Source organism: Salarias fasciatus, chromosome 10, assembly GCF_902148845.1.
Source record: "Salarias fasciatus chromosome 10, fSalaFa1.1, whole genome shotgun sequence".
Lineage (NCBI taxonomy): Eukaryota > Metazoa > Chordata > Actinopteri > Blenniiformes > Blenniidae > Salarias > Salarias fasciatus.
In genome coordinates, this window is record NC_043754.1 from 18,826,541 (window position 1) to 18,845,261 (window position 18,721).

At 40.9% G+C, this 18,721-nt stretch overlaps 1 protein-coding gene across 12 annotated transcripts in view; it reads right to left on the reverse strand.

The window, feature by feature from the left end:
* Positions 1–18,721, reverse strand: part of nrxn2a (neurexin 2a) — a 117,448-nt gene that overhangs the window by 85,371 nt on the left and 13,356 nt on the right. For 9 of the 12 annotated variants that reach the window (XM_030100567.1, XM_030100564.1, XM_030100566.1 and 6 more), the window contains exons 2-3: positions 8,071–9,212; positions 5,669–5,692 (exon numbers count right to left, since the gene is read on the reverse strand). In XM_030100567.1, coding sequence (XP_029956427.1) covers positions 5,669–5,692; positions 8,071–8,773 — 727 coding nt within the window. In that variant the 5' untranslated portion in view covers positions 8,774–9,212. The remainder of the gene's footprint in view (positions 1–5,668; positions 5,693–8,070; positions 9,213–18,721) is intronic. The other 3 variants (XM_030100565.1, XM_030100563.1, XM_030100569.1) reach the window with 1 other exon arrangement.

The window sequence follows — 18,721 nt, forward strand, 5'->3', positions numbered from 1 at the left end:
GAACAGAAAAAAGGATACGAAAACAGGAAGTTCATAAAGAGGTTCGGGAGAACAAAAGCATTGTCACAATGTTGGACTGCAGTTTGTGACAGACATCCTGGGGAAGGTACGGATGTCAAAGTTCGAACTAAAATATAAACGGGGAAATCAAACTAAAAACAGACAAACATCTCAAGGGAGGAGAGGGAAGGCAAGGAGAGAAAAAAACATCTTGACTGGTGCAACCCGGATAGGTAGTTGCTCACATAGATGCTTTTTTCTAATGGAACACATACTGTATGTTTTACTTGATGTAGACAGCGTTTGAGATGTATTAGGTATACATAAAACTTGTTTTATATTACACCTAATGTAAAAAAACAAAACAAAACATGGCAATGCTTGTTAAGGTGGCTTTTATTATCTCTATCTTCACATGTTTAGATATGCTTTTTAGGTTATCTCCACTTCCCCACACGTCAGTATTTTCCATTGAAAGCTCTGCTGAGCCTTTTCAACCTTCAGTCTGAAAGAGAATTATAAAAGGGCAGAAGTAACACCACTCCTTATCCTTTAAATCATCAAAATAGACTATCACTCACACCTTCTCAGAGGATTTACCACCTGATGTAGTGGATTTGGAGGTGGAGCCAGAAGGCGACACCTCTCTTGATACGGCAGAATAACAACCATCATACAGCAGCTCAGATCACCGTGATCTGCCACACCTAACCTTTAAATTCTGAAATAAGGGGGACAAAAACAGGAAAGAGCTATAGCCCAATGGCGCACTGTGTGGACGTCTCAATGACTATAAATCACCATAAAGCTGGTCAGCCAAGGAAAAAAACGCCACAGCCCACCTCCATATTCTGCCATATAGTAGGCAGAGGATTAAGCCTGAATGGGAGCTGTGCTGAACCACAGGGGTAACCTGCACTGGGCAGGTGCAACTGCTGACATTTTGACACAATAAGGTAGGGTTGTAACCAGTCTTTATGTTTGAAAAAATAAAGTAATAATAACAGTAACAAGTTTAGAAATCAAAAATCACTGCAACCTCAAGCACATACGATATTATTAGTTGCAGCTTTTGCACAGAACCTGCGTGGGTTGGCCTGTGCGCACTGTGGTGATCAAGGAAATATTGTATTCAAATTACATGATTCCACCAGTTTGAGTCGCTCGCTCTTATGTCCCGCGGTAAGCACAGCCACTGTAGAGCTCAGAAAAATATCTCAATAGGTCAGCCATAAATTGTACAGCATACTTCACCTGCTCCTCCTGCCAAAGAGGAGCTGGGGCTGACACAATGCAACACTTCTGCTGAGCATATGAGCCCCACTGTGCCTGCCAACACAAACAGCTCTCATCAGTGCATCAGCACTTTAGGACGCTCGTACAGCAGCACGCTTACTCACAATTTTAGCCCGGCTTCAGTCATTAGGTAAAAACCTTACGACGGCTCAGGTCACCGCTGGACAAATCTTCCCACATGTTGGACGAAACAAGACTGTTAATGCAGTGAGTCTCGGGGTGGAATGGACATGATTACCCCTGGGACGGTCCTTGGCTGCCAACACGTAGGCTTTTTGATACAGTGCACCGTTGCAAAGCTAGCGCTTGAGCCTCAGCTTAGACAGGATTCACCCACAGCCCTGTCTGCATAGCAGACAAAGAGCTGCTGTGTGCGCCCGCACCGCCGCTGTGCACTCCACATGACAGGCCGACATAGGTACACACACAACATAAATGATGCCACCTCCTCTTATACTCATTACCCTTCAGGTGATCTCATTCTCACCGGCTGCAGGAGATGGGATTATGATCGTGTTTGCATGTACTCTGCTTGGCCTTTCTGCAGGAAAAAAAAAAAAAAAAAAAATCACTTCTCAGAGCTGAGAGTCAACGTCAGAAAAAAAGGGGCTAGAAGTGAGCTGTGTACACATCTGTCATTAATGGAAACAAAGGCAGTGTTGTTGTCAGCCGTCACCGCTCGAGGAGAAGGAATATCTATCAAAATGTATTTCCCAATGTCGGGTGAGAGGGGGATAGGGTTTACCTTGTTCTAATTATTGAGCAGAAGCACTCGCAAAACTAAAAGCTTGTAGCGCCAACAGCTGAGGTAAGCCCCTCTCTATTTTGTATGAAGCAGTTTTCCTGTCTTCTGCTCTTCCTGCAGCGAGTGTCCCTCTGCATCTCTGCCGAATACACATGGTGACCAGAAAAGGTTATGGCGAGCACTCTGCGAGTGCCTCGGCAAACACTAATCTTTGACTCTGTAGGTACCTCTGAGGAGTTAACAAGAAGTGGATTAGGAGCGGTGTCTTTGCTGCCCTTCTGCAGAAGCTGCCTCCAATTGCAAATGCGCGACCTACTCTGCAGCGCCTCGCATCCAAATCTCACATGTGGAAATGCGGAGATAACTGGCTAAGATCTGTAGAGTCCCGTTTGAGGGGAAAGCCAGAATGAAAATAAACTGTTCTTCCTACCAGTAATCTAATCGCTTTCTATTTTTAATTTCGAGGCAACCTAAAGAATAGGCTCTAAAATAGGATTCGAGGCAAGTAAAAAAAATCAATAATCAGGTGATGGGAGCTCTTTTTATTAAAATATGTGCATGCTGCACTGATGATCCTTTTGACATCGCCTCATTATATAACAACCTTTGTTTTACTGCTGCTGCAAAGGATGAAAACAAACTCAGTTTAAAGCCCTTTGTTACCGTCAGGGCTGTTTTAAGGCTGGTAATTGGATGAGTTCTTTTGAGGATGAGATGTCATATATCATTTCATCATGCTACTCCACACGCTGCTTTGCGATCCTCAGCAACAGTTTATTATTAACGTGTTTGCTGTGTTCACAAACACTTTGTTTCATCAACAACGGCTGACCTTGACATTCGGGATGCACCACATCGAAATCTGAAGATGAACACTGCTTTCATTTTTCAGGCTATTCCTGAATGCTGCACCTTTTGGCCACGTCCCACTTACTGCTGGACGAAACCCAGGAGTTTCACATTATGAATGGCAAATATTTGAATGCATAAAGCAACTCAGGTATTCTCACTATTTATCTTAGATGTATCAAATAAATGCACCTCACACTTAAGGAGAGTGTTTTCCTATGTGCTCCCGACTCATACTTGTCATGTTTGTATTTTCTTCTTCTTCTATTCCATCATTTATTTAATCAAATGTAGGTTACAAGAAAAACAATACCTGAAAGGAACCTGTAAAATAAATGTTTTTTTAAAGCATTTTCAGGAATGCCATTGAAACGATAATTTCTGTTAGATTCCTCACAATTGTTTCGTACAGTAATAACTTTTAGAACTTTGAAATTCTTTCAAAAAAAAAAAAGGAAAGAACATTGCTATCGTTGTTGGCTTAATTAGACGAATAGAGTGGCGAAAACCGATTGCAGATGTTGAAGGACCTCTCAGTCATTACTGTGACATTAATTAGCATGCATCTAAGAATAAAAGGATGCTTGAGGATTAGGATTTGCCAAATTTGTTTTTCCGTGAAAAGTACAGTATTATGGAGCCAGTTGTAATGAGGGATTAGACCAAGGTCACTGCTGCAGAAAGATGCAAGCCCACCAGGACCAGCTGTGTCCTTTTTCTGTCGAAGATTTCAGCGCTTGCTTTTGCATCCTCGTTCCTCCCAATGTGTCATTACCGTGTGCTTACACGTGAAAATTTGAGAGGGATAAAAGCGAAATGACAATGTGTTTTTCACGAGGCATGTGTGTTGGTAATGTTATACTACATGTTTGAGTGACTTCTCAGTGTTCTGTATCTGCCTTGTGAGGTGCCTGTCCTTATCTCTTGTTCACAGACCTGTTTTTTTTTTTTTTTTTCTGCTCACAAAACATCAGAGGACGCTGCGCTCTTTTGGCATCTGAGCATGCCCCACCGTGGCCTTTGTCCGCACGGATCGATGGGGGCCCACGTGCTGTATACAGTAGATGACCAACTGAAGACTCACCTGCGGTGCCATAGGTTCTCACTGCCTTAAAGCAAGCTCTCAGACAAATAAGGATAATTCCTGCACCTCTTAAAACACACAGGCAAGAGTGAACATAGCATTTGAGATACCATCTTTAAGGAGGCAATTTAGGTAGCATAGGTTTGCCTTATTCTTTTGATGCAAGTACAGCAGAAAGGAGACTTGCTTCTGAATTGCACATGGAGTGCTATGAAGGACAGGGAAAAAAGGCATCTGGTGAGTGTGATTTTTCTGTTGTCATTGTTGTTTTCATGCATTCTGCATTGGGGATTGTCTCCATGTCAAGCTTTAATCCAATAAACATTCTGATGTGCTCTCTTTGCAGCATGTCATTTAATAATGCCTGCCTTTTTGCAGTGAGCAGAGCCATTTTTTTGCTCATGGTAAGAATGATCATTTCTCATTTATTTTTTATGATATTTTGCAGAGATAAAACCTAACACCAGAAAGGAAAAACATATACCATAACAGTTAACTTTTGTCTTCAGATGTTTTGAAAATGTTAATATTTGCTATATATATATACTTCACATTAAAGACAAAATGAAGTCTAATAACCAATATGAAACGAACACGAGTGTTGTCACGATAGCTCTCAGCTGTTTGTGTGCTGCAGCTACGTGAAAAGACTGCTCATGAAGACAGTGTCTTGTTACTGTCGTCAGTCTATTTTACTGTCATGCTGCAAATGCAAGTGTCAGGAGCACGACTTTCAGAGAGCAGGTGTGCACAGGTCTGTGCATCTTGAGTCAGTAACAGTGATTTATAATGTGCAGTGGTTCAGTGCACCTTGTGCCGGTCTCCTGAGCCTGTTGGCTGCCCTTTCACCAGAACCAGCAGTCCTTACTAGGGAGATGGATGTCTCGCTGTGATGCCAACTAAACAAATCTGCCTCCTAGCTTTCAATCTTCATTTCCCGTTCGGTGTGTGCACCTCATTAGAAGACAAGCCTGTTTAGCTGTGGTCACTTAAATGTTGCTAATAACAACAGAAATGTCTCTTTTGCTGCCAAAGGAGATTAGTCCCTCTTAAGAGAATAGCTTTAAATGCACCTATACAAAGAAGGAAAGGAATAAAAAAAAAAAAAAACACCATTGCAAATATTATCACAATTGGATGATTGTTGTCAGTAATCATCCGTGATGTGCCGGAGGATTTATACCATTGTGTTTGACTGTAATCCACATATTGACCTCAGCACATAATGGCATATAAGTCCTGGTAAACCTTGCAACAGTAGTTTAGCTGAGGAAAAAAAATATGCACCAAAGAGAGAGGAAAAGCACAGAATTTATAAATAATGAAACAAAGCGTCCCTGTACAGTCATTTTCTCTGTGAAGCAGTATGTGAATGCTACCCATATTGTGTGACACCCACATACTCTGCAGACCTTTCTCGTCACCTTGAGCACGCTGATTATATATACAATGAGCATTCAGCACATTAGGCGCGTTTTTCCTGAGTGACCTCATGAGCAGTGATAGTATACGGATCTCCGTTCGGCTTAATTTGTTGGATGTCAGAACTGCAGTCCAAACTGACAATAACAACCTGATAATAACCAGACACACTCTCACACACTGATGCTGTGGTAATAGCCTTTGCAAATAAAAGCATCATGAAAAACAAATTACGCTCATCATTATATTCATTATATACTGCTTTGTCTTACCTTCTACTTCTCTCTGGACAGCTGCTGGAGAACAAAGGAAAACAGACAGGTTTAATTTTGACAGCATAATAGTGAGCAATAATCTGCTTCCAGTTTATTATCTGCATTTCATCTGACACGGATGGATATATCAAGCTTTGCTCAACCTTTGAGCTTCTTTTCCTGTCAAAACATTCAAGCTGACTGACAATATCTGCCTTGGACTTCTGAGGTTGGTCTTTTCTCCTATCGATATAGCTATACAACTATCATTAACGGCAATAAAAGAGGCACTGTAACATGCCTGGAAATGTGACATGCAAATATATACCAATATTTTCACATTTAACTGGAGGGAGAAAAAAAAAAAATTCGCCAAGGTGCTATTCCGTCTCGAAGCTTGCGAGGGCCCCTGACCTTGTGAAACAAGGCTGCAGAGTTTCCCAGCCAGTCATGCTATAATGACTAACACTCATAAGTAGAAAAACTGGAGTGTTTTGCCAAGTTAAAAAAAAAAACAAAAAAAAAAAACCTTAATCACTTCCACTTTGTGTCCGGTATTCTAGGTAACAGAGTTTCAAAGAACACTTTAAAAACAAGTTCTAAGACTTTCCAAGGTAAGAAAATTACATTCATTTTGGTGCCTGTTAGATGTCCCAGAATTGAAAACATGGAAGCAGCTATTACATTAGAAATCTATTATCCTCCGACTTCTGAAGATAACTGCTGAGAGAGCGAGACCCATGTACAAATTCAGCCTGTAAATGCTGCTGTTGCATACTTTGGCCCAGATTGCTCTTAAGTGGCTTTATTGATTATCCTCGAGAGCTCAATAGATGATATATTTAGCACAGGATACTTAAAACTTGTACGAGCATCAAACATGAAGACTTAATTTCCAAAGTATGTCGGTTATGCGCGTGTGCACGTCTACAAAACTGATGTAGGACAAAACTTGCCTGATGGAAAGCAGGAACAATAGCTCATTAAAACCAAGTTGACAATATATATCATATATAACACAAACCAGAATTAGGTTCCGCCTGTGGATCAGCCCTCCACATCAGCAAACATGGCCAATCAGGAAAATTAACAATGCAATGGTAGAATCCAGGCTGACCTCTGGATTTTGCCACACTGATTATGGCAGACGCAGGACACAGCGAGAAAAAAAAGGTAGAAATGTCCCTTCATAGTGAAATAATTTTCATGACAAAGCTTTCCAGCAAACTCTCATACACCCGACCAGAGATAAACTGAAACACCAAAACTAAATACAGAATTGTGAAAAAGTTACTTACACATGCAGAGCAATGTTATGTAGGTAATGAGCACGGTTATTAAATCCTGCAGGCAGTTTGACAATTAAAAATGCCTCATAGCAGCTATGTGACATTGTTAATGATTTGTTTATTATTGCCAATGCAGCAGTGTTCCCTATCTATGTGGAATGTTTTTCAATCAAAACTGCTCCATTTTCGAGCTTCCTTTCAACTAAACAAAGTTATTTTGTTGCCAAAACCTGAGAAACAATAACCTGTCATAATATTTACATTGTTACCATGATGAATTTGTCGCCGGTAGTTGGCTGCAGTCGTTTATTGTACGCGGTTGGAAACGGCGTCGTGAGCCGATTCTGAGGTGGGCCCTGCATGGAGAGCACTGATGAGCGCCGCCGAAAGCCACTCCAATGAGCTGATATCATCCACTCAAAACAGGTGTCCCAAGTTAATTGTATAGTAATGACTAAAATTCATAAGCGGAAAAACTGGAGTGTTTTGTGAAGAGTGAAAAAAAAAAAAAAATCACTTTCTGCACTGTGTGGGGTTAACAAAAGGTTTCAAAGCACACTCCAAAATGTTAGCTTCTGAGCTTGGTGTTCGGCAGATTTTTCCAGAATAATGAAATGACATCGACTTGGTGGCCTGTTAGATGTGTCAGTGATGAAAATATGCTGAGCGCAATCACATTAGAAACCTGTTATCGTCCGACTTGTGAAGATAACTGCTGAGAGAGCCGGACTCAAACGCACAGGCAGCCTTTAAGTACCGCTGTAGTATGCTTTGGTCCGGATAGCTGTTAAGTGGGCTGTATTGATCATCCTCTGGAGGTCAGTGGGGTTATGGACCGTATATTTAGAACTTGATATTAATGAGCTATTGCGACCATTTATAACTCCGTGGCCATTAGCCTTCAGTACAACGGCACCACAAAAGGCACCATCTGACCAACAACTCACAGATACCTCTAAAATCTCTCACCGCACAATTTTGATGGACTTCACTTTAGGCAAAGTTTATTTTTGTGATATTTAAGTGATATTTAGGCAGTATGTTTTCTTGCTCCCTTGTGCGGACTCACAGCTTCTGTTGATGTAAAATATACTTTACATTGAGGTTCAAATAAAAAGTAGCTTTTCTTACCTTCTTGGCAGTACATTCCTCTGAAGCTGGTATTGATACAGTCGCAGAGGACCTCTCCTTGATTGACTGAGCACAGGCCGTTGTTGCTACAGGGTGAATGCACTTCACATATGTAGTCCAAATCATTATGAACAGCTTGACCATCCAGCAGGATTGGCAGTGCCTCCCCTAGTTTCAAATTGGCAATAAAGCCCCGGAACGGCGGTTCATATTTAACGGTGCTCGACGTCAGGGCGGACAGGCGAACGTCGGGCGAGATCCCCCCGACGTAAAGGTCACTGGCCACGACCATCTCTTTCCTCTTGGACTTCACTTCGGCCACTTTCTCCTCGTTGTCCACCACCAGGCGGGTCTCTCTGTAGTTGCGGGTGAGGAGGACTCTGTGCCAGCGGTGGTCGTTGATGTATGTCTCGGTGTGCAGAGAGGCAGGGTCTGCGCAGTGGATGGTGAACCGCATCTGGAGCCTGCCATCTGCAATTAGAAGCTCCAGGAAGTCGCAGTTTCCTCCGTCATCAAGATAAAGCACCAGGGCTTTGGTGATGTTGGATTTCAGGATGAAGCTGAGCTCTCCTGTTGCCTTAGCATCCCACTTGCCATAGCGTGTCCACTGACCAGGAACCCCCTCATATTCCAAAGCTACTCCTGTCAGAACCAACCCAGCCAACATCAATAACCAAGAAGCCTTTCTTTTACACATGCCCATGTTGGTTCCTATCTACAACGCAGTGCCCCTGTGTTTTATCCAATTCATAAAATCGCTGTGTCGCTGTGAGGAAGTGCTATCTTGAGCCTGTAATTGTTTTATCACTCTAAAAATGTGCTGAATTAATACTGCAACTCCCACTTTGTGCACAGGAGTTTCTTTTCCTTAGCCTTGGCTGTCTATCCTGACTCTTTCTGCCATCTCTCCACAGGTGACACGTGATGGAGTGAGCGACTGAGGCGCATCGCTGAATACTTTGCATCTACTTTGGATTGACTGAGGGAGAGAGAGAACAAACAACACAAGTGATCCACAATACTGCGCGCTTCCTCGTCTTCGCCATCCAGTGTCTTGGCCTCCATCCAGCACTGTTCCTGTCAGTTCTCCATGGGTTAGCTAGGCACGCAGCCTAGGTACAGCCTCCATTCTCCTCAGCATCCTAAGACATAAAAGAAAAATGTGTGATTAATAGCTGGAAACGTTACTTGAAGCTGATTATACAAAGAAGGTAAATAGTCTCCAATAATTATGAGCAACAAAGCAAACGAATTACGAAATTTAACAAATCGTTAAAAGGGGGGGAAATGGAGAAATGGGGGATGGCAGAGATCATCTATTGTTATGAAAAATTCAAAAGTGCACATTCAGCTCTGGTTTATATTGTTAACGGTGCTTTTTCAACAGCGACCATAATGAACATGAGTACAGCCAAGAGATTTCAGCAACAGGCTCGCAATGCAATGCCTTAGCCAAATAGCATCTCGATACTGGCAGCAACCCCCCACCCCCACCCTCACACCACATCCTGCCTGTGTGTTCAGACGGCAGCAGTAACCAAAAGACTCAGAAGAACAAACCAAGGGCCTCCGCAGCTCACTGAAACCTGTGCTGATTTCCAAGAGGCTATTGGGAACGGTCTGTTTCATAAGTGCCTCCACAGATGTTTTGGCGCAATCCGTGGCCTCGGTAGCTCCAGTGATGTTGAGACCCTTAAGCCCCCCCGTGCTCCCCGGGTTCAAGTTAAGACGCAACAGCTAAACAACACACGCAGGCCAGAGGCTGGAAGTGATAAAAAGATAGAGGTCTGTGTTCGAAACAAACCGGCAAACAAAGAAGTCAATACTTCATGATAACAAAAGAGGGAGCGCCTCACGGGCCCAAAGACACAAACAAAGTAATGCACTGCTCTCTGACTTAACGGGGAAGCTGCACCGACTCATTACGACCCATCAGGCTAAAAGCCTGCAGTCACACCGGTGCTTTCCTCCTGTGAAATGTCGCAGGAAACCGCACCGTATTCAACGAGGCAAAATTTATATTCAAACAAAAACGGGGACGTTTTATTTATCTCTCGATTACCCCGAGGACAATAAGGCCAGTAATGAAATTATTCTGCGGACAAATATGATCTTTGCAGCTACATCCTGATATAGCTGCCAAAATCCTCCACTGCTGCCCAAAACCTATTATAAACACATAAAAATGCAATATCACTGTGCGATTCAATTATGAGATCAAAATCAAAATCAGCTATTAGAATTAATTACAACCAGCTTGTACAAATTGGCGTAACAACTGTGTATCAGCTGAGTTTATACATCTTGCCATACACTACAAATGTGAAAAAACTCAAAATATGTCTGATTTAAAAAGCAATTAATCACGAGTTTTACCAAAGGTGCCGAGATTTCTTCTCTTAGCATTCACAAAAATGCCCCAAAGTCACCTTGTCTCCTCGAAACAAATAAAGGAATACAGATAACGCACCACTTCACATCCAAGATAACAATCCACTCAAATCTAATCAATCGGTAAGCAATAAAAACCGACTTCAGAAAACAATGTGGAGTTCAAGAATTAGAGTTTACAATACAGCTGAAAATGAAGTCTTTTTCTGAGAACAGAGCTTATTTTTTGGGGCTCATTTATTGATGTTTCTCAATCAAGAGGAGAGACATTTTCTGCAAGTTTGGCCCAATTTCACGTCTGTCACAGAGCTAGGTATAATGTGTGTTTGTGTCTGCTGGGAATTACAGCCTCTGCTGGGTACCCCGCTGATGAGAGACCGCCGCAGTCGGGTTTGTTTGCTGAAGGTAGATGTCGCAAAAGGAGTGCACCAAGGCAAATAAATCTGAGTTCCAGCCCAAAGCATCAGAGAGCTCCAGGCTGGAAGAAAAGCCTTCTGATAGACGGGTTTATCATGGGAATAGCTGTATCCTGGAAGGTCATAAAAACTGACATGGGATGAATAGCAATTTGCCAGGGTCAAGGAGTGACGTGCGAAATCTTTTTCAGAAACTATTGTGGCAGTGCATACGTGGTCAACTTCAGCTTGTTTTGATGCCGGAAAAAAAAAAAAAAAAAAAGAAGAAGAAGAAGAAGCACATTAGTATTGTTCTGTAGAAAGTGACAAGAAAGTATGCGGCTCTCTCAGCTTAATGGCCTCGCCACACGACAACAGTTCCACAGCAACTCTCATTTACACTCATTAAAAGAAACTTGTACTCCAACACATCATTGCAAGACATATAAATGAACCATAATGTGAGGGTAGAAAAGACAAATATGGTAATATGCACCTCCTGCTAGGCACACTTAAATGTAGTTTATAATAACATCTGTACAGTATAGAAAGAGGTATTTTTTTTATTTCTTTGGCGTGATTTCACTGAAACTACAGTGGAAAACATAATGAAAATTAAACCAATTAGCAGAAAAATAATTTTTATATGTGCACAAAATAAATACGGCTTACATAAACTGTATTAGGTGCAAATAAGTACTAGCAAAAGGAGAGAGTATAATAGTGAGAAATATAATGAAAGTCAAACAGATGCAGTATTTTTGTGAGGATCTTGCATTTACTGCACATATTGTTGCAGAGTTAAACCACTCTCATCTACACTCTGACATCTGTGTTTCCTGGAGTGATCACCCACTCCATTGCACACACAACAATTTCATGAACTCTCAAAATGTCTGAGGCTCTTTTAGGGCAACGCAGACAGAGAATCAGGGCTTTTTTCCAGAGGGGCTTTCGGATGCTAGTCAGGCAATGTCACTCTGCTGCTCAGCAACAAACTTTAAAACTGATTCAGTGGAAGACGCACCCGACACAGAACTTCGGTTAGATTTAATACTGCATGACAATTATCTGTTCAAATGTTTCAGCATATAATCTCTCTTGCCTTTTCTCGTTGGACTCAAAGAGCTGCTCCCACACACTGTCCCTTCACTGGGTCAGATGGATCGCATGTTAGGTAGCATGTTCAAAACAGTGTCCTTGGTGTGTGTGGACCCAGGTCAGCTTTTTCCCCTGTCCGTTATTGATCACACAGTATTAACGTGTCAATTTGTGAGTAGTGTTTACAGTCAAACTCGTAAAACGCTCCCTCTACGTTTAATGGTTTTTCACACTGGGTAACAAGCAATGCCTTCATTAAAAGTAGCAGGACAATTACCCATCATGGGCAGAACCTGGTCTGAGGAGCCACCAGGGGTTATCCATTACTCTCATTTCACTGAGAGCCTGAGCCAACCCTGACAGCACAACGACACACATACACATACACACACACACACACACACACACACACACACACACACACACACACACACACACACACGGTTGAAACAGACTGAAACCAAAAACTGAATCTATTCACTTGGTTGTTTATGCAGAATACAGTTTATTTTGCTCAGTATTTTTTTTTTTTTTTGATGACACAATTATTAATCTTTTCTGGGACCACAGTCACATGGCTTCACATTACATAATAATATTCTACTGGAGGAGCCATTTCACGATGTGCACTTTTGCACAAACTACACTGATTTGCAAAACAAGTGTTTCTGAAAAACACATGAACTCACAGTACTGTTTAGCACAGAGCCAGAGTTCATCTGAAAGCCAGGTTATGGGTGCATATGCCGCACAACTGCAGTTGTGTGGTTTTAAATTACTCTCCAAGAGGACTACTGTACATCAGCCATACAGGACATTTAAAGGTTTTATTGCTTTTCCTAATGGTCACACTTGAAGGTGGAGTGAAAAGCTGGCTCTTGCCTGTATAGATTTAATATACATAGCTTAATAATAAACTCTGCTGACACCCTCTGCAAAAACACATTAAACCATAGTGTACTGCATTGTTAACATAAAATGGAATTAACAACTTAATAAAGGGGTAAAAAAGAAATTGCGCCTTCCATTGCGGAGCCACACAGAGCTGACAGAGTTGTTTAGTTTATATGTTGCAGCACATGTTTCCAATATTATTCTCATTCCATGTGCCACGCACTTATACCGATACGCTGTGATTAAATGTAAATATTTGAAGTCAAACCAATTAATATTCAGCACTTGTGTGACCTAGCCATACGATGCAGCCGGAGGGCAGGACCTGATGAGGATGATTGATGAGATACTTTAGAGGATTGGGATGTCATGGCTGCAGCTCTCCCTGAAAAATCTTTATTGCACTGGGAACGGCCGCCGAAACACAGACGAGCACGGGGTGCTAGTTTAATGCTGGTTTACCCATCCGACATTTTTTTTCCCCCCTAAATCAATATTTTCACTTTAATTCAACCTATTAGGATAAGTCCAGCGGCCCAGCGTTCAGGAGCAGCATTGCCCAGCGGAAGTCATCCAGCATGACCAAGTGGCTTCTGCAAAGACTGAACCCTGCACCCCCCGGGGAAGGACACAAGGGCAGGCGGGGAGGCTCCAGGTTCAGCAATTACTGATTGCACATGTGAAGATATCACACAGACTCAGCCTTGCAGGAAATACGATTGAACGTTTTTCTCGGAACCCGTGGCTCCAAACAAGGGGGATCATGGTACGACGCTCAGTAACATGTCAGCGAACACGGCAGTGATTGTGAAGCATCCCTCTGTAGAATCGACTGGATGAAAAGGTGAAAAAGCCCAACAGGAGGTGGACTGTGAAGTAACAAAAAAAAAAAGAAAGAAAAAAAAACTAAAAATAACCAGCGCAGCCAACTGCTGAAAATATCCTTCAAAAATGTGACAGTTTCCCCATGACTCAAACTCAAATAAAGTATGTATAGAAGAAGGATGGAAATGTCAAAGGTGTCGGCAGTGAAGGGCTGTTGCAGTAGATGCATGCCTGTACAATTCCTGTACAATTATGGAATTATTATCTGCATGAGACGGATTTAAAACAACGCCGCGACGCTCTTTGTTGTACCAATACTCTTTCAAATACATCGGCATGTTTGATGCAATCACATATGGAGTCTATCACTGCTCGTCTTTCCTTACATGCTGTCTGAGCTATATATATTTAGACACATAGTACACACAATATACAGTATAAAGGACGGAGCTTATTGCCCCCCTTGTCTTGCACCACCCCTCTTTCATCAGCTTCTTTTTCATGCTTCAATGAACAGAAATTATCCCTCTTATCTACAGTTTATCCAAGCAGGTCCTTGGATTACAATGCAGAAAAACACAGCACTTGTACCCAATGTACCACAGGCATATTTTTTCTCCAGCTGTTTAGCGCCATACCTTTCATCCATCTTTCTTTTCCATTAAAGGACCAGTGGAGGTTGAATACACAGTCCCTTCTCTAAATGGAGCCTGCAAGACTATGAAAGAAATTCCAATAGGCGTATAGGAGCAAATGTTAGGAAAAGTGCATTCAATATGCATGCCCAATCAACTAGAGGTATGGTATGTCATGGCTCGGTGCACCTAGCGAAAGTTGTGTGGCAAGTAATGGCTTCTCGCCACAACACTGTAATCTTTTACACTCTCAGTCTTCGGGCCCAGCCGGAGCAACGCTGGGAGCAAAATAGGCCATATCTTTGGAAATTAATTACCAAAATAATTTGCAAATATCTAATGAAGTATTCATGGCATTTGGGCTCAGTGTTTGGGCAGAAGATTCCTCAAGTGTGTCAAAGTAATTCCACAAAGAGCAAATGCTCCAGAAAAAAAAAAAAAAAAAAAAAAAAAAAAAAAAAAAAAATCCTCTGCTGATGTTGTTGGTCTGGAGATGTTTTAAAGAAACAGAGAAGTGTTAACCTAAATAGCACAGCTGCTACAATTCACAATGAACTCAGGTAAGGATACATCTCAGTGTTACTCCAACGGTGACGGTGCTAAAGTGTGAGAGGATGAGCTTCCAGGTTGGTGTTAATGTTCACAGGTATCTGCAGCCAGTGAAAAGAACTCTGAATAAACAATGTTGAATTGCAATAAGTGGCGAGTCCTAAAGTTTTGCACTGAAGCTTAATTTACATTTCTTCTACTATATAATTGTCTCCATCATCGCTTCATGACTTTAACCTCAACATGTTAATCTTATTTCTCACAAAAAAAAGAGACATCCTGATCCTTAAAATGAGAAGAAATTATGCTGTGAAATAGCATCAAGCTGACCTTCACATCTTTCTAAAACTGAGCCTTAAGTTATAATTCCACATCACCGGTGCACGCTGCACTGTAAAAATAAATGCTGACTGTTATTAAATGCATTAATGACAGGAGAAACACTGTCGGAAAACTGTGTCGATTTGTGTTTCTTGAGTTCGCTGCCCTTGGCGTGATTTAAATGCAGAGTAGAAGCGTCTTCTGAGTGGGAGAGCAGACAAATGAAAGTCTGTTCAATCACTTAAAAGCATTTCATGTCAAACAAGAACATTTCTGCAAAGATTATCACACTTGAGCATAGATGGAAACAATGAATGCAACAGTGGCACATATTTTTATTGAACTGCTGTGGAATTATACACTAATCTGACCTGGTATAGAGCAGAGATGACTCACACAGACTGGAACATTTCCACTGATAGAATTTTGGGTTAGAAAACTTTGTATTATTATTATTATTATCTTTTTTTTTTTTGTGAAACTCAAATTTTGCTTTAAGTATTTTTTTTTTCCGCAGTAGAATTTTTTAGCAAGAAGCTTTGATGAATGAGCAAACTGGCAAAGCATGAGAATATTTTTGCTTGCTTTGTTGTCTCACAATGAATCATTAATCCATCTGTTGCATACTTGCATGTTTTAGTCATTACAGAGAATAACAGCGCATCGATTGCTTGGATAGGCCTAAAACAGGTCTTCATGCACCTTCTCAGATAGGAGTGTGTGGACATCACAGTCCTGCCGCTGATGATTAACACGAAAGTACGGGTGTTAAAATATTGCCCTGCTTTAGGAACACTTCAGAACGTATCTAGTTCTTCACGTTTAATCTGTTTCCCCCAGGAGGGAGAGCTCATGGGGAACATCTCAGCTTCCCCTAATTGCAACAACATTTTCTTTCTCTATGGGAAAACATAGTAGACAAGGTTTCTTTTCTTTTTTTTTTTTTTACATGCTATTTATCTCAAGTACATCGGAGTAACTCAGACACACAGGAAAATGAGTGTCTCAGCAAACTGGGAAGGACTGCTGCATAGCAGAGGAAGGGAATGACCAGGACATGTTCATGCTCCACCAAACCTGAAGTCCACAGTAAGTCAGCACTCCTGCTCCCAAAACAAAAACTGTCACTTTCATTTAAAAGACAAATAAATTGAAATATGCAAACGCTCTTTTCAAAGTTAAAGTGGAACACATTTTTATAAAATATTAGTGCATTTTCATTTACTGCATCACATCTCTGCCAGACTAATGGTTCACTTTGCTCATTGATTCAGCGGAGACATCCTGTTCTGATACAAAAAAAACAAAAAAAAAAAAATCATAAAGCAGAGATTTGGCTTACATTTACATTTATTGTCATCTTCAGTAGTTTCAGTGACCTCCTTTGACAGAGGATCAGAATTGAAAGGCTGGCAGATGAAGGACAGTCAGGAGTAACAGAATTATTTAAATTTCACCCACACAGACAATGTTTCGCCTCAAACAGCGGGAGAAAAACTGCCCTTTTTTTGACTTTAGTCAAGAGTATACTTTAATGTTGCTTTGATATGTATACTTTTCATGTTCTGTCCGTGATATTTACTGAATTCATGAAAATAAAGGCTTTAAATGTATTTCAAGAGAGGAAGTAGAATCAGTCCTTGTGCGTGACAGAGTAACCAAGAGGCAGTGGCTGTATCTACAATATTAACACAAACAAGAGGCAGACGTTGGAACAAAACTGATAAAATGCTTGTTCAACTATTATATCTGCTATACTACTGTACGGTAGTGATAATTTGTTAAATCTGGATTTTGTAAAAGAGTTTTCTGTTGCATCAATTGTCCAGTAAGATATAAATAAGAATATAAGAATATATATTTAAGAACAGAAATTGTTACAATTTGATTATTTTTGTACAGAGGAGGTGCATAAAAATGAAATAAACCAATGAAATGAAATTAAATGTCATATAGGGAAAAGGATTAGTGCCGCCTAAAGAACAAAAAAAGTGTAATGATTTTTTTTTTACATTTAATAAATATTTAGTTACATCAGTAGAATTTCAGCGATAATCTATACACAGGAGGGATACTCTGAATATATTATAATTATGAGGAACCTTTGAGTGAAATTTGAGTATCAGTTGGATGTCTAAAGGTCATGCCAAGTGTAATCTTTTTTAATATACTTCAAATCATAAAGATATTCTGTTCATTAAAGTCCTTTCTATAATCGCCTAGCAAATATGCACATTCCTGCGGCTCTCATTTCTCGACTTCTGCTTTCCTACAAATGCACAATCACCTGATCTGCAATTTGATGTCAGTCTTTTCCTCCAATTATCTTTATGCCTGATTTTTTTTTCTTTTTTTTTTTTCAGAGCCAATCAGTCTTTGCTCGGTGCTATTTAAATGTCAGCTGAAAAAAAATTAAAAATGTACTATTCGGGATATTCAGGACCTGTGATGTGTGACCCTCCTTCTCTCCATCTGTACCTCATCCATCAGCCTGGGAAAGGAGTCTGCAATGTTCCCATCCTGCATCTCTGCCAGTGGATCTTCTGACTGTTGCTCCATGAAACTGTTTCAGTTGGCAGCACCGAAATGCAGTGAAACTGCAACCACACGATCCTCACAATATATTAGCCGTGAATGTTTTTCTACTATTATTATCATTAAGATACAGAATGGCACAATGGCAGCCTAATGATTCTATACTTTACTTACGCATATGCTTTTGTTCTCTGTTGAGCATGGATCTGTCCACAAGCACTTGTGCTAAATGTACATTTTTAGCAAATCAAAGATTATTGTGCAATCTGCGGTTATTCTAAAGCTCAAAATTGGCTGGTTTCGAGAAAACACACACACACACACACACACACACACACACACACAAAAAGGGCTTGTAATCCTTACCATAAAGATTGCATTTGTGTCACTCTGTGGAAGTCAATCTGTTGTCTCATTTAGGGATTGAGCTTGAACTAAAATGACACATGAGTAAATAGGAATGACTTCCATCAAGGTTTTTTAAACCCATCAACAAAGACAAAATCAGGGTGAAGCGCTCCGATGTCGTAAATGCGATCTGAGTCATCAACCATCTCACTAGCGGGTCACAGTTTCTTTGCCTTCAAGGATGTCCCAGTATGTCTTCTCCAGGCACGACATTCATCTTGACTGTGCTGTTCCTCCTACACCGCTGCATTCAGCCAATACAGAGAGTCACCAAGCCGGCATGAGTTTGCATAAAATGAATTCCTCCATCGCAAAAGAAATAACAAGAAAGGTAGAAGGCTGTGGGTGTTTCAGATTGAATTGAAAGAAGGTTAATCAAAAAATCCACAACAAATTCATTAAAAGTTTGACTCTAATAATACATTAACGTAAAGTAGTTTCTTCAAAAATATTGCAGAAACGATAAGAATTTTAAAATGAAGTCAGCATGCATTCATCACTGAAATTATGAGTATTTAAATAGGACATGCATGCAAATATAAGCGAGCAAATGGCAGCAGGAGGTTGTCACTCAGACCATGATATTGCCCGGGGACC